The 27285-nt window shown below is 44.5% G+C and overlaps 1 protein-coding gene across 1 annotated transcript in view; it reads right to left on the bottom strand.

Moving 5' to 3' along the window:
• LOC108416826 (NACHT, LRR and PYD domains-containing protein 12-like) overlaps positions 1-27285 on the bottom strand; it is a 578836-nt gene that overhangs the window by 361414 nt on the left and 190137 nt on the right. The window contains 1 exon segment of the mRNA XM_037532078.1: positions 20554-20727. Within this exon segment, the coding sequence (XP_037387975.1) occupies positions 20554-20727 (174 nt within the window).

Here is a 27285-nt window from a genome sequence, read left to right as displayed (position 1 = left end):
TAGGAGGAACCCAGGGCCAAGCGCACCAGCATATGGTCTCACAAGGGGTCTGAGGATCTCATTTCGGTACCTGATGGCAGTCAGGCTACCTCTCGCGAGCACATGGAGGGCTGTGCGGCCCTCCAAATAAATGCCACCCCACACCATTACTGACCCACTGCCAAACCGGTCATGCTGAAGGATGTTGCAGGCAGCAGATCGCTCTCCACGGCGTCTCCAGACTCTGTCACGTCTGTCACATGTGCTCAGTGTGAACCTGCTTTCATCTGTGAAGAGCACAGGGCGCCAGTGGCGAATTTGCCAATCCTGGTGTTCTCTGGCAAATGCCAAGCGTCCTGCACGGTGTTGAGCTGTGAGCACAACCCCCATCTGTGGACGTTGGGCCCTCATACCATCCTCATGGAGTCAGTTTCTAACCGTTTGTGCAGACACATGCACATTTGTGGCCTGCTGGAGGTCATTTTGCAGGGCTCTGGCAGTGCTCCTCCTGTTCCTCCTTGCACAAAGGCGGAGGTAGCGGTCCTGCTGCTGGGTTGTTGCCCTCCTACAGCCTCCTCCACGTCTCCTGGTAGTGCCTCCAGCCTCTGGACACTACGCTGACAGACACAGCAAACCTTCTTGCCACAGCTCGCATTGATGTGCCATCCTGGATGAGCTGCACTACCTGAGCCACTTGTGTGAGTTGTAGAGTCCGTCTCCTGCTACCACGAGTGTGAAAGCACCACCAACATTCAAAAGTGACCAAAACATCAGCCAGAAAGCAGAAAGGTACTGAGAAGTGGTCTGTGGTCCCCACCTGCAGAACCACTCCTTTATTGTGTGTATCTTGCTAATAGCCAATAATTTCCACCTGTTGTCTATTCCATTTGCACAACAGCATGTGAAATTGATTGTCAATCATTGTTGCTTGCTAACTGGACAGTTTGATTTCACAGAAGTTTGATTTACTTGGAGTTATATTGTGTTAAGTGTTCCCGTTATTTTTTTGAACAGTGTATTAGTGCTGAAGTCAAACCAGCCATTAGGGGTGTACTTTGTGTACTTCTGGCGCCGGTCCCAAGCCTGGATAAATGGTGAGGGTTGTGTCAGGAAGGGCATCCGGCATAAAACTTGTGCCAAAACTATCATGCGGATCACAAATACGATTGCCATACCGGATCGGTCGAGGCCCGGGTTAACAACGACCGCCTCCGGTGCTGTTGACCAGCAGAGTGCCGGTGGAAATTGGACTACTGTAAGTCGAAGACCATCAAAGAGGAGAGGAGGAAGGCGGGTTAGAAGGCAGCGAGAGAGAAGGAAAGGCAGGAGTGTGGAGGATAGAGTAGGGACTCTGAAAATAGGGACAATGACTGGTAAAGGCAGAGAGCTTGCAGACATGATGGAGAGGAAGAGGGTAGATATTCTGTGTGTTCAGGAGACCAGATGGAAAGGAAGAAAGGCCAGGAACATTGGAGGTGGATTCAAACTGTTCTATCATGGTGTAGAGAGGAAGAGAAATGGAGTAGGGATAATCCTAAAGGAACAGCTTGGGAAAAGTGTTCTGGATGTAAAGAGAGTGTCAGACAGGATCATGAGCCTGAAGTTGGAGGTTGATGGTGTAATTTTGAATGTGGTCAGTTCATATGCACCATAGGTTGGTTGTCAGTTAGAGGAGAAAGAGGAATTTTGGAGTAAGATGGATGAAGTGGTAGATGGTGTCCCTAGAGAGGAGAGATTGGTGATTGGTGCAGACTTCAGTGGACATGTTGGTGAAGGGAACAGAGGGGATGAAGAGGTACTGGTATGTATGGTGTGAAAGACAGAAATGCGGAAGGTCAGATGGTTGTAGATTTTGCAAAGAGAATGGAAATGGCTGTGGTGAACATGTATTTTCAGAAGAGGGAAGAAAACAGGGTGACATACAAGAGTGGAGAGAGGTGCACACAGGTGGATTATATCCTTAGCAGGAGATGCCACCTGAAGGAGATTGGAGATTATAAAGTGGTGCCAGGGGAAAGTGTAGCAAGGCAGCATAGGGTGGTTGTCTGTAGAATGAGATTAGAAACAAAGAAGAGGAAGAGAGTGAAGACAGCCAAAGATTAGATGGTGGAAGCTGAAGGAGGAGAATGGTTGCAGGCAGTTCAGGGAAAAATTGCAACAGGCACTTGGGGGCAGTGAGGAGCTACCTGAGGACTGGGAAATTACAGCTAAGGTGGTGAGAGAAACTGGCAAGAATGTGTTGGGTGTTTCGTCTGGTCAGAGGAAAGAAGACAAGGAAAGTTGGTGGTGGAATGAGGAAGTCCAGGAGAGTATTCAGAAGAAGAAGGCAGCTAAGAAAAAGTGGGATAACCAGAGAGATGAAGAAAGTAGACAGGAGTACTGTGAGGCTAGTCGCATAGCAAAAAGAATCGTGGCAAAGGCAAAGGCTCAGGCCTATGATGAGCTGTATGAGAGTCTGGACAGTAAAGAAGGAGTAAAGGACTTGTATCGTTTGGCTAAACAGAGAGATAGAGCTGGAAAGGATGTACAGCAGGTTAGGCTGATAAAGGATACAGAGAGGGAAATGTACTAGTGAGTGAACAGAGAGTGATGAGTAGATGGAAGGAGTACTTTGAAGAACTAATGAATGAGGAAAATGATGAGAGAGAGGACAACGGGGAGAGAGATAGTGGATCAGGAAGTGCAGAGAATTAGTAAGGTGGAAGTGAGGGTAGTTTTAAAAAGGATGAAGAAAGGAAAGGCAGTTGGTCCAGATGACATACCTGTGGAGGTATGGAGATGTTTAGGAGAGAAGGCAGTGGACTTTTTAACCAGGTTGTTTAACAAAATCCTGGAGAGTGAGAGGATGCCTGATGAGTGGAGAAGCAGTGTACTGGTCCCCATTTTTAAGAACAAGGGTGATGTGCAGAGCTGCAGTAACTACATAGGTATAAAGTTGATGAGCCACACCATGAAGGTATGGGAAAGAGTTGTTGAAGCAAGGCTAAGGCGAGAGGTGCAGATCAGTGAGCAGCAGTTTGGTTTCATGCACAGAAAGAGTACCACAGATGCAATTTTTGCTTTGAGAGTGTTGGTAGAGAAGTACAGAGAAGGTCAGAAGGAGCTGCGTTGTGTCTTTGTGGATCTAGAGAAGGCATATGATAGGGTGCCAAGAGAGGAACTGTGGTACTGTATGAAGAAGTCAAGTGTAGCTGAAAAGTATGTTAGGGTGGTGCAGGACATGTATGAGGATAGTGAGACAGTGGTGAGGTGTGCAGTTGGAGTGACAAATGGTTTCAAGGTGAAGGTAGGGTTACATCAGGAATCAGCTTTGAGCCCCTTCTTGTTTGCAATGGTGATGGACAGGTTGACAGATGAGGTCAGGCAGGAGGCTCCATGGACCATGATGTTTGCAGATGGCATTGTAATCTGTGGTGAGAGTAGAGAGCAGGTGGAAGAGAATCTGGAGAGGTGGAGGTTTGCACTGGAGAGGAGAGGAATGAAGGTCAGTAGAGACAAGAGGGAATACATGTGTGTGAATGAGAGGGAGGCAGGTGGAAAGGTGAAGATGCAAGGAGTAGAGGTCGTAAAGGTGGATGACTTCAAATATCTTGGGTCAACCATCCAGAGCAATGGACAGTGTAGAAAAGAGGTGCAGGCAGGATGGAGTGGGTGGAGACGGGTGTTAGGGTTGATGTGTGACAGAAGGATAGCAGCAAGAGTGAAAGGGAAGGTTTACAAGACAGTAGTGCTTCCTGCTATGATGTATGGTTTGGAGGCTGTGGCTCTGTCTAAAAGACAGGAGGCTGAGCTGGAGGTGGCGGAGATGAAGATGCTGAGATTTTCGTTGGGAGTGACAAGGATGGACAAGATTAGAAATGAGCAGATCAGAGGGACAGTGAAGGTGGAGCAGTTTGGAGATAAAGCCAGAGAGGCCAGGTTGAGATGGTTTGGACATGTGTTGAGGAGGAATAGTGGATATATTGTTCAAAGAATGTTCTAGATGGAGCTGCCGGGTAGAAGGAGAAGAGGTAGACCTCAGAGAAGGTTTATGGATGTAGTGAAGGTGGACATGGAGATGGTTGGTGTAAAAGTAGAGGAGGCAGTGGATAGGGCAAGATGGAGGCAGATGATCCGCTGTGGCGACCCCTAAGGGGAGCAGCCGAAAGAAGAAGAAGATCAAGTAAAACTTACTTGCCAAAATCACATAAAATTTACTTATCACTAAATGTCTCTTAATATATTAGGTAAATGTTACTTAATTATATTGAAGTTAAAAGTTATATTTACTTAAAAAAATTACGTGATGTTTAATTAAATCATTATACCTATATATAAAACGCTATAATGTCACAAATTCTCTAGTTCTGACTGAGTATCATAGGGCATAAAACACTGAAGGCTCACTTTGTCCATTAGCTAGAACTGAACTGCTGTGAAGTGGCGTTGTGGCAGATGCTCTCGATGCTGCTGTGCTGGAGATGGACCGGGCAGCTCTAGGCTAACCGATTTTTAAAAAGTGCATGCTGTAACCTGATTGGTGGGATTTCGCGCTTCTTTACTTTTGAAATATAATTTTTATGCACAGATAAGACAAAAGTAACGACAGATTTTTCATAATATAGTGGAGGAAAAAGCAATATTTGCTTTTGAAACGTAGCCAAGCTAGTGAGTTAAAGCAAAAATTCCCCCCAAATAAAAATACTCTAGTAAAGTACAGATACACAAAAAAGTAATTAAGTAACTAATTACATTTACTTTGTTCACATTTGCTGTCCACCGCTCTCTAAAACTGAAATAAACCACAGCGTTTCCGCGACTCTTACACAGGGTGTTGTGTTTTTTATCGTCCCTGATCTGGCAACGTAAACTTGTTAGCTTAACAAGCTAGCCCACTAATGCTACTACAGAAATATCCTTACTGGGGATGTGATTAAAACCATTCGTTAACTCTAGCAGATATTACCTCAAACAAGAAAAACTGAAATGAACACACTCGTTTATTACCTCTCAAAGAGCAAACCGTGAGCTTACCTTACACCCGTGAGAACCCAGCTCCACGGCACCCCCAGCTCTGCTGAAAACGGCGCTCATCATGTTGCCTTCAACGCGCATGTGAATCAACGTACTTTGGCTTAAAATTTACTTAGTATTTCTAGGTTTATGTACAGTGTCAAAAAAACATTTAAATACAATTCTATTTTGAAAAGCATTTATTCAACTAACACAGTTCACATATTAAAAGAACAAAGTGTGTATATGTTTATATTTGTACTTCAAATAATTTAGTTTTCACCTAATTTTAATATTACAGTGTAGACTTTATGAGAGATAATAATAATAATAAAATATTTTATATAATATAATAATAATATAAATAGATAATAATAAAAATATTTTATTACCCCAAAAAGTTGTTTTTTTCGGTGTCCCAAAAACAGATTTCATCAGCCACTCAATGCTGATGTGCAGACTGGCATGTTGAGTGCTGAGAGTGCTGAGTGCCGTGTATTTGCCATGTATATAAATTCAGCCCTGATTGCATGGTGATCTCTGTCTCTCTCTCTCACACACACACACACACTCACACACTCTCTCTCTGTGTGGAGGCTATTCTGTCTCACACAGACTCACTGAGGAATGAGGATAAATACGGAATCCGGCGTAGAGCGGCTCAGTGAATGTGGTGGTGAGTGTGTGTAGGTGGGTCAGTGTGTGTGTGTCAGGGGAGATGGTGTAGAAGGACAGAGTGCCAGACCCCCAGTCCAGATACACTCCCACTCTGTTGGAGGGGGAGGGGCGGTCAGGTAGTGCAGTTGTCTGTTTATTTTGGCAGACATTGTAACTGTACTCAGAGCAGCTCAGACTCCAGGACTGATTATTCAGTCCAAACGCACAGTCAGCACTGACTCCTTTCCTCCTGATTCCTCTGTATGACACTGATATAACAACTCCAGCTCCGCTCCACTGAACCTCCCAGTAACAGCGTCCAATCAGACTCTCCACACTCAGAACCTGCGGCCAGTGATCAAATCTGTCTGGATGATCTGGATACGGCTGATCTTCATCCACCTGCTCCACCTTTCTGTTCTCCTCAGACAGAGAGAGATCAGTGTTCACTGTGTTTGGGTCCAGAGTGAGACCAACAGCATCTGTACACACACACACATACACACACACACAGTTACACACACAGTTTTACACACACACACACATACACACACACACACACACAGTTACACATACACAAAACAATGTTAATTTGTTTAGCAACTAGTTTTTCTCAAGGCAGCTTTACAGAAAAACACAAACAGATGTTTAACAGAGAGAGAGTGTGTGTGTGTGAGTGTGTGTCAGTGAGTGTGTGTGTTGGTTGTGAAATGTCAGGACTAAAACCGTGTCCGGTCTTTTCTGCCTGTGCCCCCGTGTTCAGATGTTTACACTGGTCTGAATGGTCTGACACGCCTCCCCTGTGAAAATCACCAAAATGCTCATTTTCACTTTAGTGAGGGATCAAGTGGGTAAGTGTGAGCGGATTAGGCTGAAAACGGTGAACGCCCCCAGCGGCCACTTGAGGAATTGCAAAAAGGGTGAATCAAATCAAATCAAATTTATTTGTATAGCACTTTTTACAACGGATGTTGTCACAAAGCAGCTTCACAGAGTTTCAGAAAAGACAAAGTTTTAACAAAAGTAAAAATGCAAAAACGTAAAAACCCCCCTGGTGAGCAAGCCAGGGGGCGACAGTGGCAAAGAAAAACTCCCTCAGAACTGAGGAAGAAACCTTGGGAGGATGGCTAATGACTCCGGCAGATCTGACTATGACAGCTTAACTAACAGGAGAGAACCAGAAGGACACACAGACACGGCAGCACTCTGACACAGTCTGGCGTCCCTCCGCTCCACCGTCCACAAGCCTGAGTGACCGCGTGCGAGCAGCTGGACGACAGCACCAGCGTCTCAGTTTACTATAATTCCCTGTGTCCATGGACCCCTGGATCTGCTGCCTTTATCTAAGGGGGAACATTAGCTACCAAAAGCTAAACAGAACAAGTGAGTTTTCAGCCTAGTCTTGAAGATTGAGACTGTGTCTGAGTCCTGAACAGTTTCTGGAAGATCATTCCAGAGTTTGGGGGCTTTATAAGAAAAAGCTCTTCCCCCAGCTGCAGCCTTATGAATTCTGGGGACTATTAATAAGCCAGCACTCTGTGATCTGAGTAGTCCTGATGGCTCATAATGAGAAACAAGGTCTTGTAAGTACTCAGGAGCGAGACCATGTAGGGCTTTATAAGTCAATAAAAGAATTTTATAATCAGTACAGAATTTAACAGGCAGCCAATGAAGTGATGATAGCACTGGACTGATATGATCAGATTTTCTAGTTTTAGTGAGGACCCTGGCTGCGGCATTTTGGACTAGTTGGAGTTTGTTTAAATTCCTGCTTGTGGAACTGCAAAAAGGGTGAACGCCCCCAGCATCCACTTCTCTGAGTCACATGGTGAGTTCCCAGGTTCTGCACAGTTCCCTGAGTAAGTTACTGTGGTTATCAGGGGGTAGAAAGCTGCAGAGCTGTGCGTGAAGGAAACGCTGTGGTGCATGAGCTCCCGCCCGCGGGGGAGCCGAGCGGTGGATGGGCTCGCGCCCGCTGACGCTCTCAGAAGCTGGATGGCTGTTAAGCTCTATGTGAAGAACAGAACGTGGCACTGAGAGGAAAACAGACTTTGTTTGTTTTAAAGCATTTTGCATCAGCATCAATGTTATGACCTCCTTGTTTCTATTCTCACTGTCCATCTTATCAGCTCCACTGACTGTATAGCTGCACTCTGTAGTTCTACAGTTACAGACTGTAGTCCATCTGTTTCTCTGATACTCTGTTACCCTGTTCTTCAGTGGTCAGGACCCCCATGGACCCTCACAGAGCAGGTACTATTTGGGTGGTGGATCATTCTCAGCACTGCAGTAACACTGATGTGGTGGTGGTGTGTTAGTGTGTGTTGTGCTTGTCTGAGTGGATCAGACACAGCAGTGCTGCTGGAGTTTTTAAACACTGTGTCCCATCACTGTCCAATCTATTAGACACTCATACCTTGCCGGTCCATCTTGTAGATGTAAAGTCAGAGACAACAGTTCATCTCCTGCTGCACAGTTTGTGCTGATCATCCTCTAGTCCTTCATCAGTGGTCAGAGGACGCAATGTCTGCACATACGCACTTTGTACTGTTTGTTCCTTGTTGCTCCGTGATGTTCCTGGAGGTACGTAATTTCACTTTACTGTGTACTTTTATCCTCTCTGTGTGGAGTTTGCATGTTCTCCCCGTGTCTGCGTGGGTTTCCTCCGGGTTCTCCGGTTTCCTCCCACAGTCCAAAGACATGCAGTCAGGCCAATTGGACATGCTAAACTGCCCCTAGGTGTGAGTGTGTGAGTGTGTGAGTGACTGTCTGTGTCTGTGTGTCTGCCCTGCGATGGACTGGCGACCTGTCCAGGGTGTATCCTGCCTTCCGCCCGAAGACTGCTGGGATAGGCTCCAGCTCCCCCCCGCGACCCTGACGGAGAAGCGGCTTAGAAAATGGATGGATGGATGGATGTGTACTTTTACAGAGATGGACTGACAATAAAAGCCTCTTGACTCACTTGACCACCACGTCAGTGGCCGTTTACATGCAGCGATTTTTCCCCGTCCGACTGAAAACAGTCGGATTACAGATTCAGACTGAGGTGTTTATCTCGCTCCGCTCAGCAGTCTGACGGAAATCTTCATTACGTGCCCACTACAAGTGATCCGATGCAGAATGACGCGCATGCGCGGAGCAGCGCTGAGAGTGACCGTTACCATGACAGCGAGCATCACGTGAGGTCCAGTCGGCGCGAGACGAGTGTCCAGTCGGCGCGCTCGTGTTTTAACGGCTTTAAACTGATGTCCGGCTCCGAGAAACGTCCTTCACACGCACTCATAAAGGAAGACGTCGTGCTCTGAGACACAGAAGCTGGCCGTCCGCCCCGCCGCCGTCTTTTAAAGCTCGGAGTATGAACCTCGTCTCCTCTGCTGACCAGTCTCTGCTCCGCCGTGTTGACCGGGATAAACCTTTCGCTGTGACGCGCCGCGCATGCGCAGAACGCTCCTCCACCTTCCGATAGGGAATGTAATCGGATTCAGGCGTTTACGCGGATATTATTCTAATATTTAACGGATTATTTAGGGGATTACCCACCTCGGTCAATCGGATAGAAACTGTATTCCGAACAGCCTCAATCGGATTAGTCTATTCCGACTGAGGTGTTTACATGGACGTATTCTATTCCGATCGAGCCATTAGTCGGATTATTAACGGATTATTAGGCTGCAGGTAAATGTGGGTAGTGTTACTGCAGTGCTGAGAATGACCCACCACCCAAATAGTACCTGCTCTGTGAGGGTCCATGGGGGTCCTGACCACTGAAGAACAGGGTAACAGAGTATCAGAGAAACAGATGAACTACAGTCTGTAACTGTAGAACTACAGAGTGGAACTATACAGTAAGTGGAGCTGATAAGATGGACAATGAGTGGAGAAACAAGGAGGTCATAACACTGATCTGTGTGTGCGCGCGTGTGTGTGTGTTTGTGTGTGTGTGTGTGTGAGGTGTGAGTGTGTGTGTGTGAGAGAGTGTGTGTGTGTGTGTGTGTGTTAGTGTGTTTGTGTGTGTCAGTGTTTCTATGTTTGTGTGTGTGTGTGTGTGTTAGTGTGTGTGTGTGTGTGTGTCTGTGTGTGTGTTTGTGTGTGTGTGTGTCTGTGTGTGTGTGTCTGTGTGTGAGGTGTGAGTGTGTGTGTGTGTGTGTGTCAGTCAGTGTTGTGCACAGCCCACTGAACCGATGGCGAGACCCCTCATAGCTTTCACAGTCTGTTGTTCTTTCTGTTTGTAAGACATTTGGTTGAACGTTGTTTATCTTAGTCGCTCATTAAGAGCTGTTTTATATGCAGTTGATCTGCAGGGCAGCTTTTTTCATTGGAAGGTGTTCAGATGTTGCAGCTCCTTAAAGTTCAGGTAAAGTTCAGGCATTAATATTCTTCTCCCATCATGATTCAGCACATTTAAAGAAATGTTTCCTAAATAGTGTTTTATTCCACCGGCTTGTTCACATTTTCCTTTTTTGTTGAGCAGAAATGAGACATTAGACAGTAAAACTGCTGGAGACGCAGGATCTATCAGAGTAAAGGCTTCACACAACATTTACACATCTGTTTGCACAAGACAGTAAAAGTATAAATTCATGCAGCTAAAATGTTTTATTATATGCAAATGATCTAATTATAGAAAAAGATTGAATTATTGTTACAGCTTTGCTTTTAAAACAAAACACTGAGATTAATATAAAGATTTTTTATATGGCTGCCAAGGTTGTATAAGATCTCAAGATAAGTAAATGTACGTAAGGGCTGTGTTACGTTTGTCCGGTTTACAGCTTGTTTGAAAAGAGGACATTAAAGCAAACGTCTTGTTTTGAGCTCATGTGACTGGTTACTTTAGTAAACACTGCAGGAACATTTGGAACAAACCACTTTGTTATTTAGATGATTAAACTATTGGGGTGAAGAAACAAAAGAGATCAGTTTTATTTTAAGAAATGCCTTTAGTTTTGATTTAAACTGTGAATGATGGGGTGGATCATTGTGGTGTCCTTGGTCTGCAGTGGACCAGGTGTGTAACAAAGTCCCCACTTTTACCAAGTCCTTACTATGTTGGTAGAATCAGACTTAAATGAGTGTCTTATGTCCTAAAAATTCACACAAAGCAGAATTTCTAAAATGAGCAGGTAGAGAAAATATCACCAGGTGCATGTGATCTGGGAGCTTTATGACTCTTAAAATAGGCTTATTCTGTTTCTAGCCCCTCAGAAAGGGGCGGCCTGATTTGTAGGTGTTTTTTCTGGTGTATTGACATTTCACAAAAACACGTATAGGTGTGTGTCTGTTTGTCTGTGAGAGTGTGTGTGTGTGTGTGTGTGTGTGTGTGTGTCTGTGTGTGTGTATCTGTGTGTGTGTGTGAGTGTGTTTGTGTGTGTGTGTAACTGTGTGTGTTTGTGTGTGTGTGTGTGTGTGTGTGTGTGTGTGTGTGTGTGTGTGTGTATCTGTGTGTGTGTGTGTGTGTGTGTGTGTGTGTGTGTGTGAGTGTGTGTATCTTACATTTCTCCACTCCTGGTTTCATCCTGATCTTCCCTCCATGATCCACCCTGAAGAACATTAAGTGCAGCTCAGTGAGTGAAACACTGAATTCAAATCATTGTTTATTAAATGTGGCTCTATTTTGTCTTTTCCAGCTGATCAGATGTCATGAAAAATAAAGATTGTGGTGGATCATTTATCATCAACACTTCTTGAAGTCTGATGATATTATAGTTTTACCAAATCTTCCAGCTGTGTGTGTAAATATAACCAGGTCAGAAACACTGAACTCCAGTAAACAGCCTAAATGAGTCTTTACTGTATAAGAATGTGTTCATGGTTACAGTGTTAATAAACTCTGTGTCCAATAAAGAAGAACATTATTTCACCTCAGCACATTTTTATTACACAACAAATAAAAAATAAAATAATAAACACAAAGTAAACGGACAGTTCCGGTCCTAGACTCTGATTGGCCGAGCCGTGTTCGACGCCGCTGTAAAACACTCGATATACTCCCACCGATAAGCCCCTCACAGCAGCTGAGCTCTGTATCACTGCACCACGGCACCAACGATTCTTGTGCTCCTAATGGATTAATCTCTGACTGTAATGCTGCTCGCATGGAGCACCGAGTGCTCTGACGAAGTAAGAACCCGGTTCTGTTTAAACTGAAGGGCTGACGGCTTATTTTCTTATCTAGAACTAACGGACTAAAAGATAGCAAGCACGCTAAACAGCTCCATCATTAACATCACAGGCTTGAATTAAAGCCCTTCCAGTGTGATTTACTGTAAAACTGCAGTATAAAAGACTAAAGAATGACTTACACTCTTCAAATGTCCGTGTTTCAGTCAGAAGTCGTGTTAAACTGAGGCTGAATCCCAAACGGCTCCGTACTCCCTAAATAGTGTTCTAGGGAGGTTTTGAAATTCTAGCTTCTGCAGCCAAACAGTGACTGTGTGTCGAGTGTAGATGTGACTGAATCCTGAATGACTGTTTCTTAGCTATATTACGCACTGCTGGAGTTCAGGATCCAGTGTTTAAACTCCTGCCTAGTGCACTACGTAGGGAGCAGGGAGCCGTTTGGGATTCAGCCCCAGTGTGAGAAGAGGCCCCGCTGGATTGGTGCTAAATAAGACTCACTAACTGGTAATTTGGGGAACAAAAAGTACTTATAAAGTTAAAGTTTCTGCATAAACACTGCAGAATTATCATATGTTCATTAATATTCAACAAAAAGGTTAGAAAGTTCATGGTGTGACCGCAATAAACAGCCATGGTTGACTGGACGTTCTCCTCATTCAGTGGTCCATGGTTGCTTGGCAACAATACCATAATCTAAAGGAACATTTCTTTAGAGAATATTAGTTTAATCAATTATTATTAATAATGTCAGTACTGTGTTTGTTCCTACTGTCAATTAAACAGTCATTATTATTATTATTAGGCAATAAAATGATCTGTTAACAACAAAACAACAATATTATGACTACTAGTACTAATAATAATAATCATATTGTTTTCTTCATTTCAGAATGACAGTAATTCACCACCTCACCATAGACAAACAGATTTACAGTAAAACATTACAGTTCATTGTGTGTATAATATGTATAAATACATTCAGTAATGTGTACAATATGTATATTTAGAGTCAGTAAAATATATAATGGGTATAATAACAGTCAGTCTGTGAACAGAGGCTGTAAGTCAGGAACTCACTGTAGTTTCTCCAGTGCGCAGTGTGGATCCTCCAGTAGATCAGAGAGCAGCTTCACTCCAGACTCTCCTGGGTGATTATAGCTCAGATCCAATTCTCTCAGGTGGGCGGGGTTTGATATCAGAGCTGAAGCCAGAGAAGAACAAGCGTCATCTGTCACCATACAACCAGACAATCTGCAGAAATGAAAGGAAAAAGAGGAACAATTTACATACAGCAGAAATCAGCTGCAGTACAAACACAGCAAGCAGATAATTCTGTGAAATATATAATCAGATATCAAACATGGAATACAAAATTACAGTGGGCTCCATGGGGGTCTAAAACACCATTAAACCAGTTTCTGTACCTCAGTAATCTCCCACTTAAAAAGAGCTAAATCTGTTCATGTCTGCTTCCCTCAAAATGTGTCTTGTTCTGTGTGTAGTTGTGGAGCTGTCCCTGATCCTGAAGGTTGCCAGAGAAGCCCCTCCAGGAAGCTAAAAGAAAGGAAAACCAAAAATCCAGATACGACAGAAAGAGAGAGAGAGAGAGAGAGAGAGAGAGAGAGAGAGAGAGAGACAGACACTTTGTTTCAAGCTGTTGTGTTGGCTGTGTGCTGCGTGGCTGTTGTGTTGGCTGTGCGCTGTGTGGCTGTTGTGTTGGCTGTGTGCTGCGTGGCTGTTGTGTTGGCTGTGTGCTGCGTGGCTGTTGTGTTGGCTGTGTGCTGCGTGGCTGTTGTGTTGGCTGTGCGCTGCGCGGCTGTTGTGTTGGCTGTGCGCTGCGTGGCTGTTGTGTTGGCTGTGCGCTGCGTGGCTGTTGTGTTGCCTGTGCGCTGCGCGGCTGTCGTGTTGGCTGTGTGCTGTTAATGTCTGCTTCCCTCAAAATGTGTCTTGTTCTGTGTGTAGTTGTGGAGCTGTCCCTGATCCTGAAGGTTGCCAGAGAAGCCCCTCCATGAAGTTAATAGAAAGGCAAACCAAAAATCCAGATACGACAGAAAGAGAGAGAGAGACACAGGCAGACAGACACACAGACAGACAGACCGACAGACACTTTGTTTCAAGCTGTTGTGTTGGCTGTGTGCTGCGTGGCTGTTGTGTTAGATGTGTGCTGCGTGGCTGTTGTGTTGGCTGTGTGCTGCGTGGCTGCTGTGTTGGCTGTGTGGCTGCTGTGTGCTGCGTGGCTGCTGTGTTGGCTGTGTGCTGCATGGCTGCTGTGTTGGCTGTGTGGCTGCTGTGTGGGCTGTGCGCTGCGTGGCTGTTGTGTTGGCTATGTGCTGCATGGCTGTTGTGTTGGCTGTGTGGCTGTTGTGTTGGCTGTGTGCTGCGTGGCTGTTGTGTTGGCTGTGTGCTGCATGGCTGCTGTGTTGGCTGTGTGCTGCGGTATGCTGCGTGACTGCTGTGTTGGCTGTGCGCTGCGTGGCTGTTGTGTTGGCTGTGCGCTGCGTGGCTGTTGTGTTGGCTGTGAGCTGCGCGGCTGTTGTGTTGGCTGTGCGCTGCGTGGCTGTTGTGTTGGCTGTGTGCTGCGCGGCTGTCGTGTTGGCTGTGTGCTGCGGGGCTGTTGTGTTGGCTGTGTGTTGCGCGGCTGTTGTGTTGGCTGTGTGCTGCGGGGCTGTTGTGTTGGCTGTGCGCTGCGAGGCTGTTGTGTTGGCTGTGTGCTGCGTGGCTGTTGTGTTGGCTGTGCGCTGCGGGGCTGTTGTGTTGGCTGTGCGCTGCGTGGCTGTTGTGTTGGCTGTGTGCTGCGCGGCTGTTGTGTTGGCTGTGCGCTGTGTGGCTGTTGTGTTGGCTGTGCGCTGTGTGGCTGTTGTGTTGGCTGTGTGCTGCGCGGCTGTTGTGTTGGCTGTGCGCTGCGTGGCTGTTGTGTTGCCTGTGCGCTGCGCGGCTGTCGTGTTGCCTGTGTGCTGTTAATGTCTGCTTCCCTCAAAATGTGTCTTGTTCTGTGTGTAGTTGTGGAGCTGTCCCTGATCCTGAAGGTTGCCAGAGAAGCCCCTCCATGAAGTTAATAGAAAGGCAAACCAAAAATCCAGATACGACAGAAAGAGAGAGAGAGACACAGGCAGACAGACACACAGACAGACAGACCGACAGACACTTTGTTTCAAGCTGTTGTGTTGGCTGTGTGCTGCGTGGCTGTTGTGTTAGATGTGTGCTGCGTGGCTGTTGTGTTGGCTGTGTGCTGCGTGGCTGCTGTGTTGGCTGTGTGGCTGCTGTGTGCTGCGTGGCTGCTGTGTTGGCTGTGTGCTGCATGGCTGCTGTGTTGGCTGTGTGGCTGCTGTGTGGGCTGTGCGCTGCGTGGCTGTTGTGTTGGCTATGTGCTGCATGGCTGTTGTGTTGGCTGTGTGGCTGTTGTGTTGGCTGTGTGCTGCGTGGCTGTTGTGTTGGCTGTGTGCTGCATGGCTGCTGTGTTGGCTGTGTGCTGCGGTATGCTGCGTGACTGCTGTGTTGGCTGTGCGCTGCGTGGCTGTTGTGTTGGCTGTGCGCTGCGTGGCTGTTGTGTTGGCTGTGAGCTGCGCGGCTGTTGTGTTGGCTGTGCGCTGCGTGGCTGTTGTGTTGGCTGTGTGCTGCGCGGCTGTCGTGTTGGCTGTGTGCTGCGGGGCTGTTGTGTTGGCTGTGTGTTGCGCGGCTGTTGTGTTGGCTGTGTGCTGCGGGGCTGTTGTGTTGGCTGTGTGCAGCGGGGCTGTTGTGTTGGCTGTGTGTTGCGCGGCTGCTGTGTTGGCTGTGTGCTGCGGTATGCTGCGTGACTGCTGTGTTGGCTGTGCGCTGCGTGGCTGTTGTGTTGGCTGTGCGCTGCGTGGCTGTTGTGTTGGCTGTGAGCTGCGCGGCTGTTGTGTTGGCTGTGCGCTGCGTGGCTGTTGTGTTGGCTGTGTGCTGCGCGGCTGTCGTGTTGGCTGTGTGCTGCGGGGCTGTTGTGTTGGCTGTGTGTTGCGCGGCTGTTGTGTTGGCTGTGTGCTGCGGGGCTGTTGTGTTGGCTGTGTGCAGCGGGGCTGTTGTGTTGGCTGTGTGTTGCGCGGCTGTTGTGTTGGCTGTGCGCTGCGTGGCTGTTGTGTTGGCTGTGAGCTGCGTGGCTGTTGTGTTGGCTGTGTGCTGCGCGGCTGTCGTGTTGGCTGTGTGTTGCGTGGCTGTTGTGTTGGCTGTGCGCTGCGTGGCTGTTGTGTTGGCTGTGTGCTGCGTGGCTGTTGTGTTGGCTGTGTGCTGCGCGGCTGTTGTGTTGGCTGTGGGCTGCGCGGCTGCTGTGTGTTTGGCTCAGGTTTAGCGTGTGATAGACTGTGTGTGTATATAGTGTCTCTGTTCATTGTGACCGTGACAGAAGGAGGTAAGCGCCGTTTTCCTTGTGTATCTCTTTTCCTCTGTTTATCGTTTAAGTTAGGGAGTCTGGTTAATTGTCTGTCTCTTTGATTTTGGTTTGCTTGGGTTAGTTAGAGTTGTGGGTGGAGTTAGAGTGGGAGGGGTTTGTTAGTTTGGCCTGGCTGACCCCTGGAGAGATGCTTTGTTTGTTTGTAAATAGTTGTAAATAATTGTAAATACACATTGAACTGAGCGCCACCTTGTGTGGTTTCTCATACACCCCACTGTACTACCGTTTTCAGGCCTTATAGCCTGAGGCAGGAACGGAACAACAAACAATGCAAAATCTCCATTAATTACAGCAGCTGACCAACATTAAAACCTTGTGACCGGAGCAGTTAAAGGGGTTTTGCCTCCTGACTGTATGGTCACTCAGTACCGTCTGTAAACAGGACATTACTTTCCTGATTTTCTGCTGTAGATTATTACAGACATGTGTTTATAACAGTAAAAGGCAGCTTGAGGAGTGTAAAGAGACATTAGATTATAGGAGACGGACATCAGTGCAGAGAGAAGACAGTCATTTAAGTGATGAGTGTGTTTCTGGGTTACAGTCTATGGGTTCATCAACTGGAGATGAGGAGAAAAACTGAGCCTCTGTTCTGTATCTATTCATATCGGCCTGCTGTTGTTTGAATGGTCTTAAAATTGTCTTAATCTTCTTAATTGCTTTTGTTTAATAAAAACATTCATATAGAAACAAAGTCGTTCTTGTTTAACTTGTTTTGAGCTCACCACACAAACATTGAGACACTTCTGATTTTGGTCTGGTCTGACTGTAAACGTACCAGCTGTCCATGCTGATAACAAGCTTGTTTCCCTAACAAGGACACTGGACGTTCTGGAAGAACACCATAAATGACTGGACACCACAGAACGCTCTGGTTCTGCCAGTAAAACAACAGGACTGCTGTAAAAACATCACACTTTTCTTTCAGAGTTACTACAGATCTACTAGTAGTCACTGCAAACCTGCACAGTTAAAAAGACGGTTCTTCAAGGGTTCTTTAGTGAAGGTAATGGTTCTGTTTAGAACCATGGGTTCTATGCAGAGCCATTTTATGCTTCAATAGTGTTTTGTGTGATGAAACTGTTCTTCAGATTGATGGAGAACATGCTGTACATGGTTCTATATACGTTAGACAATATACACCAGTCATAACATCCTGACCACCTCCTTGTTTCTACGCTCATTGTCCATCTTATCAGCTCCACTTACTGTATAGCTGCACTTTGTAGTTCTACAGTTACAGACTGTAGTCCATCTGTTTCTCTGATACTCTGTTATCCTGTTCTTCAGTGGTCAGGACCCCCATGGACCCTCACAGAGCAGGTACTATTGGGTTGTGGGTCGTTCTCTGTATGAGATCATGTTGTTGACGTAATGTAACTCCCCCAAATCTGTCCTTCCTCTAATTTCAGCCACTTGATATTAAGAACTGAGTGACTGTCAGGATCTAAAGTGTGAGCTCCTGCCTTAGAAGGGCAGTTAAACTTTATTCTTGTAAAAGTCACGTCTGAAAACAATGTTTAATTATCGCTCCCAATGTTGTGATTCTGCATGTACTAAACTGCAGGAACACTCGGCGCTGTTTCCATATCACAGGGATTATTTGTCTCAGTGTAAAAATCTTACTGGGTAGTTTTCTTTGAGCTGAGGTGAATTTAGCTGCCATGGTAACCAGTGTTACACACACACAGTAAGGCTGCCTCCACAGGACAGACTTAATCTCACTGTAAACAAATCACACTGTCTACAGCAGAAAGAGGAGTTAAACCCAGTTTGAATGGTGGTGCTGATACTGGGGGGCTCCCACTATTCTAGCAGTATTAGAGTCAAAGTAAACACAAATGTCCCAGTGTAAGAAACGTCTTCTGTGAAAGTCAAACGAGTCAGTGCTGCCTCCCCAAATTCAGACGAGGCTGTGTTCCCATTACAAGCTTTAATGGTCTGATCTGATGTTTTCTCAGGATTCCTTCACTGAAAGTTTACACTCATGTTTGTAAGTGACTGATATCTTGTCATTGGTGTGAAATTCCTCTGACCTGAAAGGATCTGCATGCACACAGATTCCAAAAGGCCATGTATTGGATACGTGACCATCAGGAACTGAATATGAAAGTGGATCAAACCTGATTTGAAAAGATCAGATTTTAAAGTTCACATAATTCTTCATCAAATGTCCATCAGATTTCCTCAAATTCAACCCTCTAATATTTGAAAGGAGACGTGGAGAAGAGATGGTTGATGTGGAGCGAGAGGAAATGTGGAGAGATGTTTCCCCAGTAAGAATGATATTACTGTGTGTGTGTGTGTGTGTGTGTGTGTGTGTGTGTGTGTGTGTGAGAGAGAGAGAGAGAGAGAGAGAGAGAGAGAGAGAGAGAGAGAGAGACAGAGACAGAGAGACTAGAGCAGCAAAAAGCACCAGAAAATGGTGATTAACTAATCAAGATAATGTAATAACCTTTAATTAATTAATGTTTTTTAGTATTGTGTTACCTCAGTATTTCCAGTTTACAGTGTGAACTCTTCAATCCCACAGAGAGCAGCTTCACTCCGGATTCCTGGAGGTCATTGTGACTGAGGTCCAGCTCTTTCAGAGAGGAGTTTGATTGCAGAACAGAGCTGAGAATTTCACAAGCTTCACCGCCAAGATTACAGGAAGCTAATCTGCAAAGACAGTACAATTAATACAGTTTACAATTAAGAGTTTTTGTGCAAATGAATAGTTTCTTAAATAAAATGTATGATTATTGAACATGGTTATGACACAGTGCCCTGTTTTCTTATCACACTTTCACACTGCCAACCATTGATCTCCCACTGAGGTCCAGATATAGTTCCACTACGTATGTGTGATTCACCACGTAACATCACTGATGTCCATCATTAAGAGTGGGAAAGTAAGAACTGACTAAACAGACCAGGATCATCATTACGTCTCTGTCAGAAACACGTTCATCATCTCCCTGTTTATCACAATCAGAATCACTTTGTTTTGCCAAGTATATTAAGCGATTTAGTCTTTAGTGTCTTTTCTGGGGGACTGGAATGAAGGAGGAAAGCTTGAAGCACCAAGAACAGAGCAGAGTTCCAGTGACTTGTTGAAGACGTCTGTGAACACTGGTGCAGGTTAATCACAGCAGAGCTTCAGGGTGAGGATAAAACCTGAAATCTGGCCTCAGACGTTTTCTCACTTTGGTCTTCTGAAAAATATGTTGACGTGCTACTAATGTGCAGGGGGCAGAGGTGGAGGGCATGGGAGGAGGGCAGGGGAGCACAAAACAATGCTGAAGACTGTTGTTGCACATGTTCAAACCTGCAGTAGAAGTCAATCAGGTCATTGGTGAGCTGGCAGTCATTCAAGACGACTGATTTTTACATTTTCTTCTCTGCTTTAACTCCTGTCTATTTGGCCTCTCAGTAGAGAACTCTGTCCTCACTCCTGAACATGGCCTCCATTTCCACCTGAACCTGAATCCAAGGCTTCATCATTGCTGTATTTCATCCTTGCTGTAGATGAACTGCAGCTGATGTGTGATGTCATGGTGTCTGTGTTATTCATCAAAGCCACCTGTCACCACTAAAACAGTCCAATCTGCAGCTTTTCAGCATCTCCACTGGTGCACCGCTTCACTATAGTGACCACTTCCATGTTGGTTTGAGGTTTTTTCCTACAAGCTACATTAAATCACATTAAAACTGTCCATGAAATTTAATCTTACATAGGCTTAGCCTACACACACACACACAAAGACAAAAAGGTCGATAATATAATAAAAAATAAAATAACATAAAACCTGTCCTAGGACTTTTGACGCACCCTGTATAGTAACTAGATTAGCATGTTAAGAGAGTGGAACTACAACAGCTCTAATGAAATGAAAATCAAGCTTAGTGAACAGTCCTTTTAGGCCATTTCAGATACTTTCAGCCTGATTAGAGGGAGACAGACCCTGAAATCCCAAAACCACAGGAAATAAACCAGGAACTCATGAATAGAAACATAGTTTGTATGTTAGTCTAGTTCCATGTACTGGTCAGTACCAGCTCCATCACATTATATAAGAACAGTGCATCTGAATAACTAAGGGGATTTAAGGAGTAAAGAGTCATGTTTGTGCTGTTGATTTATTCACAAATATCTGTAATTATCACATATTTAATCCTGAAATACTGAAAGATGTGAGGATTCAGAAAAAGAAGACTTTGTAGCAAAGCTAGGAATGTTCAAATATGAAAGAATGACATCATGGTAATTACCCAACATCATCACAGCTCATAATGTTTGATATTTATAAAAAAGCTGCATGTTTAAAGGTAAAATGCTGTTTTTAAATGAGCAGGTCCATCACAGTGTTGGTGGTTATACAGGTACAATAAGAATGAATTCACAGAAAGTTCACCTGAGTGTCTCCAGTTTGCAGTGTGAACTCTTCAGTCCAGCAGACAGCAGCTCCACTCCTGAACCCTGCAGGTCATTGATACTGAGGTCCAGATCTTTGAGAGGGCAGTTTGCTGATTGCAGAGCAGAACAGATGGTTTCAAAGGAGTCCCTGCTGAGTTTACAGCCAGCAAGCCTGTAAAAGAACATAGAAACGATTACTGTAAAAACAGGAGGAGGCAAACTGCAGTGAGTTATTTGTTCTGAGTTTTGTGTTAAAATAACAAACTTAAATAAAAGCTTGTTGATGAACTGTAAAACATGTCTGTGGCAATGTCTGCCCAGTCTTCCTCGCATGCTTTCACATCAGCAATAACTGATGTTATATTCATGTTTCATTATTTTATCATGATGTTCATTTAACATTCATCATGGTTTATGACGTCTTGATGATATTTTTAAAAATCCCCCTGAAAACTGTAAAGCTACTCTAATTTAAAATAAAACATCAAACCCACCAAAATATGACCTATACCAGGATAAAATAAAGCACAGAATCAACACATCATTTCTTTATCTTTCACTTCTTTTAAATCACGTGATTGTGAACATGCACCAGCAGCACATATCATTATATAACGGTGCTTAACCCTCGGGGGTCGAGTGATGCACTGGGGCATCAAATTAGATGTTTCTCAGGGTTTCTATTAACATCTCTGTAACAATGTAGCGCACAAATACGGTTCAAACAGTTCCTGAGTTTGTAAAGTCGCCCTTTCCATTCCGTCTTATTGCAAGATCGTTCACGACTCACATCCAGAGTCATGAGGCTATGATGACAAGCTGAGACACACAGCATCTGCCTCTCACCATGTCCACCTGGTGAATGTGTGTGTCCATCTACATTTTGTGTGAAACTGACCCATAAACTATTAAAAATGAGACGTCAGCTCGACTCAAAATGATTTAGTAACTACATGGCTTTTCTTGAGTCGACTCAACTTGAAGATACAAGAGTTCACACAACTCAAACTTCTTAGCTGAGTCAAAAGTTCTCTTCAAGTTTTAGTTCTGTGTCTCAGTGAGGAAAATAAAATGATTTAGTTTTTTTACACCCAACCTCTCCATTAGCCAGGACTCTATCCATCAACACTGTTACCTCTGGCATACTGACTTATGGTTGGCTATGGCATTGCTGGGGCTCAAACTCACAACCTCTTGTTGGGGTGTCAGCTTAGTCCACTGCACCACTCAGGAACGTGTGAAGTAACTTAGATTTAGTGTCTACAAATGTTTAATACACTGGAGAAAATATTGACTGTTTTGGCTTTAAACATGGCAGGCGCTCGTGTGGAGCAACATTCTAGTAATCCATCCCAACATCAGGAGGTTTTGAGTTTAAATCCCAGTAATACCACAGCTGTCCATATATGAAGCCTAAAAGGAAAATATGCCAGATGGTGCTGTGTGATAGAAGGAGCACCAGCTGGTGGGAAAACTGAATAAAAACACAACTTTGAGTTTGTTTATCTAACTGAGATGCAGACCTAGAAACAGTAGCTGAGAGTATTTCAGCCTCACCTCAGAAGTCTGAGCTCATCAAGTTGAGTGAACAAGCCATGGAGAAAAGCCATGAAATCAGTTTTAAGGTAAGCAGACTTCTCATTTTTTACAGTGTAGACACTCAGAAAATCACTAAGGACTGACCCATCACACGGGACACCTTTCATTTCTCGCTCAGTGACGTGAATTGGTGAGTAAAGTTTAATGAAGATGTTTTTTACTAAAAGGGGTTTAACTCTAGTTCCCTCTGGACAGAAGACATTAAATAACCTCTCAAAGGACACAGCTGCAGCACAGGGCAGTGAAAAGCCAATCATTCTCATCAGTGAAGCTTTCCTGTTTATTTATTTGTTCGTGTGTGTGACTTCACAAAAACATCAAAGGGTAATAATGTCTAGTCAAAGTCACACGGCCTTTATTAAGGGAAGTCTGTCTTCTTTTCTCTATGTTATGATTTTGAAAAATGTTAAATACACCGGTCAGAACATTCTGACCACCTCCTTATTTCTACACTCACTGTCCATCTTATCAGCTCCACTTACTGTATAGCTGCACTTTGTTGTTCTACAGTTACAGACTGTAGTCCATCTGTTTCTCTGATACTCTGTTACCCTGTTCTGATGTAGTGGTGGTGTGTTAGTGTGTGTTGCGCTGGTCTGAGTGGATCAGACAGCAGTGCTGCTGGAGGTTCTAAACAGCCCAGTGTTGCTGCTGGACTGAGAATAGTCCACCAACCAAAAACATCCAGCCAGCAGCGGCCTGTGGGCGGCGTCCTGTGGGCGGCAACCTGTGGACGGCGACCTGTGAGCACTGATGAAAGACTAGAGGATGACCAACACAAACTGTTCAGCAGTAGATGAGCTGTCATCTCTGACTTTACATCTACAAGGTGGACCGACAAGGTAGGAGTGTCTAATAGAGTGGACAGTGAGTGGACACAGTGTTTAAAAAACTCCAGCAGCACTGCTGAGTCTGATCCACTCAGACCAGCACAACACACACTAACACACCACCACCACGTCAGTGTTACTGCAGTGCTGAGAATGACCCACCACCCAAATAGTACCTGCTGACTAATTAACGCGATAAGATGCGAGAGCTGCCGTGATTTTACCGAGTTAAAGGCTCAAACTGGTACACAACGCAGTTTTCAGCTGCTTTCACTCTGAACACTGAATGAATGAAACTTCAGCAGTTTCTCCAAGTGAAGCTCAGTGACGACCACTGCTAAAACCGGAGCCCACCACTACATGTGAAAACACTTTAACTGTAGAACTACAAATTGACCCTATATAATAAGTGGAGCTGATAAAATGGTCAATGAGTGTAGAAACGTGGAGGTGGTCATTATGTTATGCCTGATTGGTGTATTTGGTCCATAGTAACTCTGTATTTAATCAGTGTTAGAAATGTCTGAATGTCAGTCATATAGAGCCTTGAATTACGTTCCCTGGTTAGAAATCTTATTAATAGTTTATCACTACTGTATGAAGCAGGACTGCCTTAGTCTCGAGTATTTAGCAGACTAGTACAGCTTTGAAACTGCATTCGTTTATCATATTATTCTGATTCAGGCTGATTTAACTCAAATACTGAAAATTCAATGACACTAAACTCTCTCTGGTAAGATATGAGTAGAAATATCTGGAGTCTGATTCCACTAATCAGCACGTTTGATAGCCAGGAATGTGATGCGTTAGCTCTGTACCCAATCTCCACCCAGGAGGCGAAGCTTGGACCCAGTCCTACAGAGACTCAGTGGGTTTAAGTCAGTCAAGTCTAGAACAGAGTGAAGTTGTTGAAAAGTTAACTCTACTGTAACAAAGAAAAGAACCAGCCCACAGTCGAATAGTTTGACTTTCATTTTTAGAGTTTCATGAAGTTTCTATGTGTTTAAGTGTTTGTTTTGCTTGTTTTGAGTTAAATGTAAATCTGCTCAACACCTTCTTGAGGATCTAGAAACCTCACTGTTTTTGTTTTGGCCAGCAGAAGGTTTTCATACCCAAACTCCAGCCGTAAAAGCTTGGGGAAAGTGTAGCAGCGTTGACCGCAGAACCCAGAGCCTTGGAGTAATCTGCATGAGTGACGCAGCTTGAGTGAAACCGGTGTCCCTTCTGAACCAGCTAACTGTCCTGCTGTCTCCAGCTGAGGACGTGTGTTTTGGTGGTGATGTGAAGCTCCGTACCGTTTTTGACTGCCCAGTCTTGCGCTTGCAGAAGCTCAGCAAGAAACTGCCTGCTGAGCCCAAACAACCAGACCCACAACCCGCATAAGCAGAACAGCACCAACCTGTCACCCACTGGTTAAAGTAAGGTGTCCCCTCTTTCTTAGAAATGAGATCAAACCAAGTTGTGTTTGTGATTCAGGAGTCAAACAGGTTAAATTACTATTATTACTATTTAAACTGCTCATGAGTTTCATAAGTAAACACTGTTTATCCTCAACTAAAATAACACTGATTTGTGGTCCTCATGGTGTTTGTATATTAGCACTAAGCTAACAGCTATTTATTCTTCAGTTCCCCACACTGGGTTTAATAACACGCAGATCCAGCCTTTAGCATTTAGTTTCTCTGTGCTGTTTACTGAGACGCCACTGATGCTGGTGCACTTGCTTATAATCACAATGTGACATCATTTGTTGATTTTATGAGGAGCATTTTTCCTTATGCAATCTCTTGTACTTGTTTGAAAAAATGCTACATTACCCTTAAGAAACAGTTCAGAGTCCTAAAGGGTCTGAAACACACCTACTAAACCGTTTAATCTGAAGAGTTTTAGCAGGTAAACCACCAAACTTTGCTGGACACTGACCCTCCAGGACTGGGCCTTGTACACTCCTGGGCTACAGTCTGCCAGTGACTCCAACAAGGTTAAGCTACAAAGGACGTTTCTGGTAAAGTGGAAGATAAATGTAACTGCTGAAAGTCTCCAAAACCTGAACATCAAATAAATAAAAATATTTTTAACCTTTTAATGGACATGTTATCATAACAAACCATCAACATTCAAATACCAACAGTCACATTAATCTAAATGTAACAGACATTATATTTAAGCAGATGCAGCACTTACTGGGCTTTTCTGCAGGAGGTCACAGCTGGGATCAGTCTCCTATAACCCTCCTCTGATGTCCTGTATTTCTTCAGGTCCAGCTCATCCAGAACCTCCTCAGAGTTCAGGATCATGTAGGCTAGTGCTGAACACTGTGCAGGAGAAAGATCTTTACCTGAGTGTTTCTCTGATTTTAGATACTCCTCAATCTGTCTGACGAGAGTCTGGTCATTCATTTCAGACAGACAGAACAACAGATTAATGGATCTCTCAGCTGAGATGTGATGTTGTCTATATCTATCTGTTATTATGTCCTTGATGTGCTCTTTAATTCTCTCTGGTGGTCTCTGTACGTGTGTCAGTAGACCCTGTAGGAGTCTCTGATTAGACTTAAGCAACATTCCCAGCAAGAAACGGAGGAAAAGGTCCAGGTGTCCATTCTGACTCTCTAAGGCTTTATCCACTGCTCCTTCCAGCAGTTTATCCAGCAGATCATTCTTAGATTTCTCTCTGTATCGTGGTATAAAAAACCTCTTTAGTCCTTTCTCAGACTGTAACTTATTCTCAGACATCACTTTATTACTTGAATTAAAACACTGCAGGGGCTCCATGATTTTGCACTCATTGCAGTGAATCACATAAACAGCAGCCAGGAACTCCTGAAAGCTCAGATGAACAAAGCTGTAGACCTTCCTCTGGAAAAGCACACATTCCTCTCTAAAGATCTCAGTGAAAATCCCAGAATACACTGAGGCGTCAATGACATCAATGCCGTTCTCTCTCAGGTCCTCTTCATAGAACATCACATTGCCCTTCATCAGCTGATTGAAAGCCAGTTTAGCCAGTTTCAGAATCATGATTCTGTTGGACTCCAGCAGCTTTTTTGGCTTTCTGCTCTTTTTCTGCTCATACTTCTCGTTCTTCATGCTGGTCTGAGTGAGCAGGAAGTGCAAGTACATTTCAGTCAGAGTTTTAGGGATTTCTGTATGACGCTGCTTCATGATTCTCTGAAGAACAGTGGCCGAGATCCAGCAGAAGACTGGAATGTGGCACATGATGTGGAGGCTCCTTGCTGTCTTAATGTGGGAGATGATTCTCTTGGCTTGGTCTTCATCACTGATCCTCTTCCTGAAGTACTCCTCCTTCTGTGGGTCACTGAATCCCTGAATCTCTGTCACACGGTTGATGTATTTAGGAGGGATCTGATTGGCTGCTGCTGGTCGGGAGGTGATCCAGATCAGAGCAGAGGGTAGCAGCTCTGCTTTGAAGAGGTTGGTCATCAACACACCCACTGATGATGTCATGGTGATGTCAGATACTTTCTGACACTGTTTAAAGTCCAGTGGAATTCTGCTTTCATCCAGACCATCAAATATAAACACAGCTTTGATCTGATCATAAATCTCTGAGTCCAGATCTTTGAGCTCAGGATGGAAACCACACAGAAGTCCATGAAGACTGTTTTGATCATCTGTAATCAGGTTCAGCTCCCGGAACGGAAGCACAGTCATGACATCTACATCCTGATTGGCTTTTCCTTCAGCCCAGTCCAGAATGAACTTCTGCACTGAGACAGTTTTTCCAATTCCAGCGATTCCTTTAGTCAGAACTGTTCTGATCTTTCGCTGTTTTGGTTCTTCATCCTCTTTTCTTTCTTTTTGTCTGACATGTTCAGCTGTTGTAGCTCTAATGTTTCCCTTTTCTGTTTCTTCTTTAAAGATGTCTAAGCAGTCAATTGGAATGTCTTGTAGGTGTTTCCTGGATGTTTTCTCCATCTGTAGAACCTCATGTTCCTCATTCACTCCTTCACTCTCTCCCTCTATGATGTAGAGCTGTGTGTAAATCCTGTTCAGGAGGGTTTTATTCTCTTCTGTTCTGATTCCCTCAAATAAACTCTCGTACTTGTTCTTCATGCTGGTTTTATGTGTCTTTAACACTCTGCTCAGGACATCGTTGACTGTTTGATAAGAATCCTGATGAAGGTCTTCAGTTTCCTCCACCAGAGAGTTTATCTGCAGTGCTGTTTCTGTGGAGTTCAGTCTGAGAGGATCAAACACAGAAATACAAACATCAACATAAATAATCATAATAAACTGGTAACAATGCAACTGATTAAGCTGCTTATCACAAATGTGTTT

Source organism: Pygocentrus nattereri, chromosome 2 (assembly GCF_015220715.1).
Source record: "Pygocentrus nattereri isolate fPygNat1 chromosome 2, fPygNat1.pri, whole genome shotgun sequence".
Lineage (NCBI taxonomy): Eukaryota > Metazoa > Chordata > Actinopteri > Characiformes > Serrasalmidae > Pygocentrus > Pygocentrus nattereri.
Note: the sequence above shows the minus strand (reverse complement) of the source record. Positions and strands in the feature narration are given on the sequence as shown.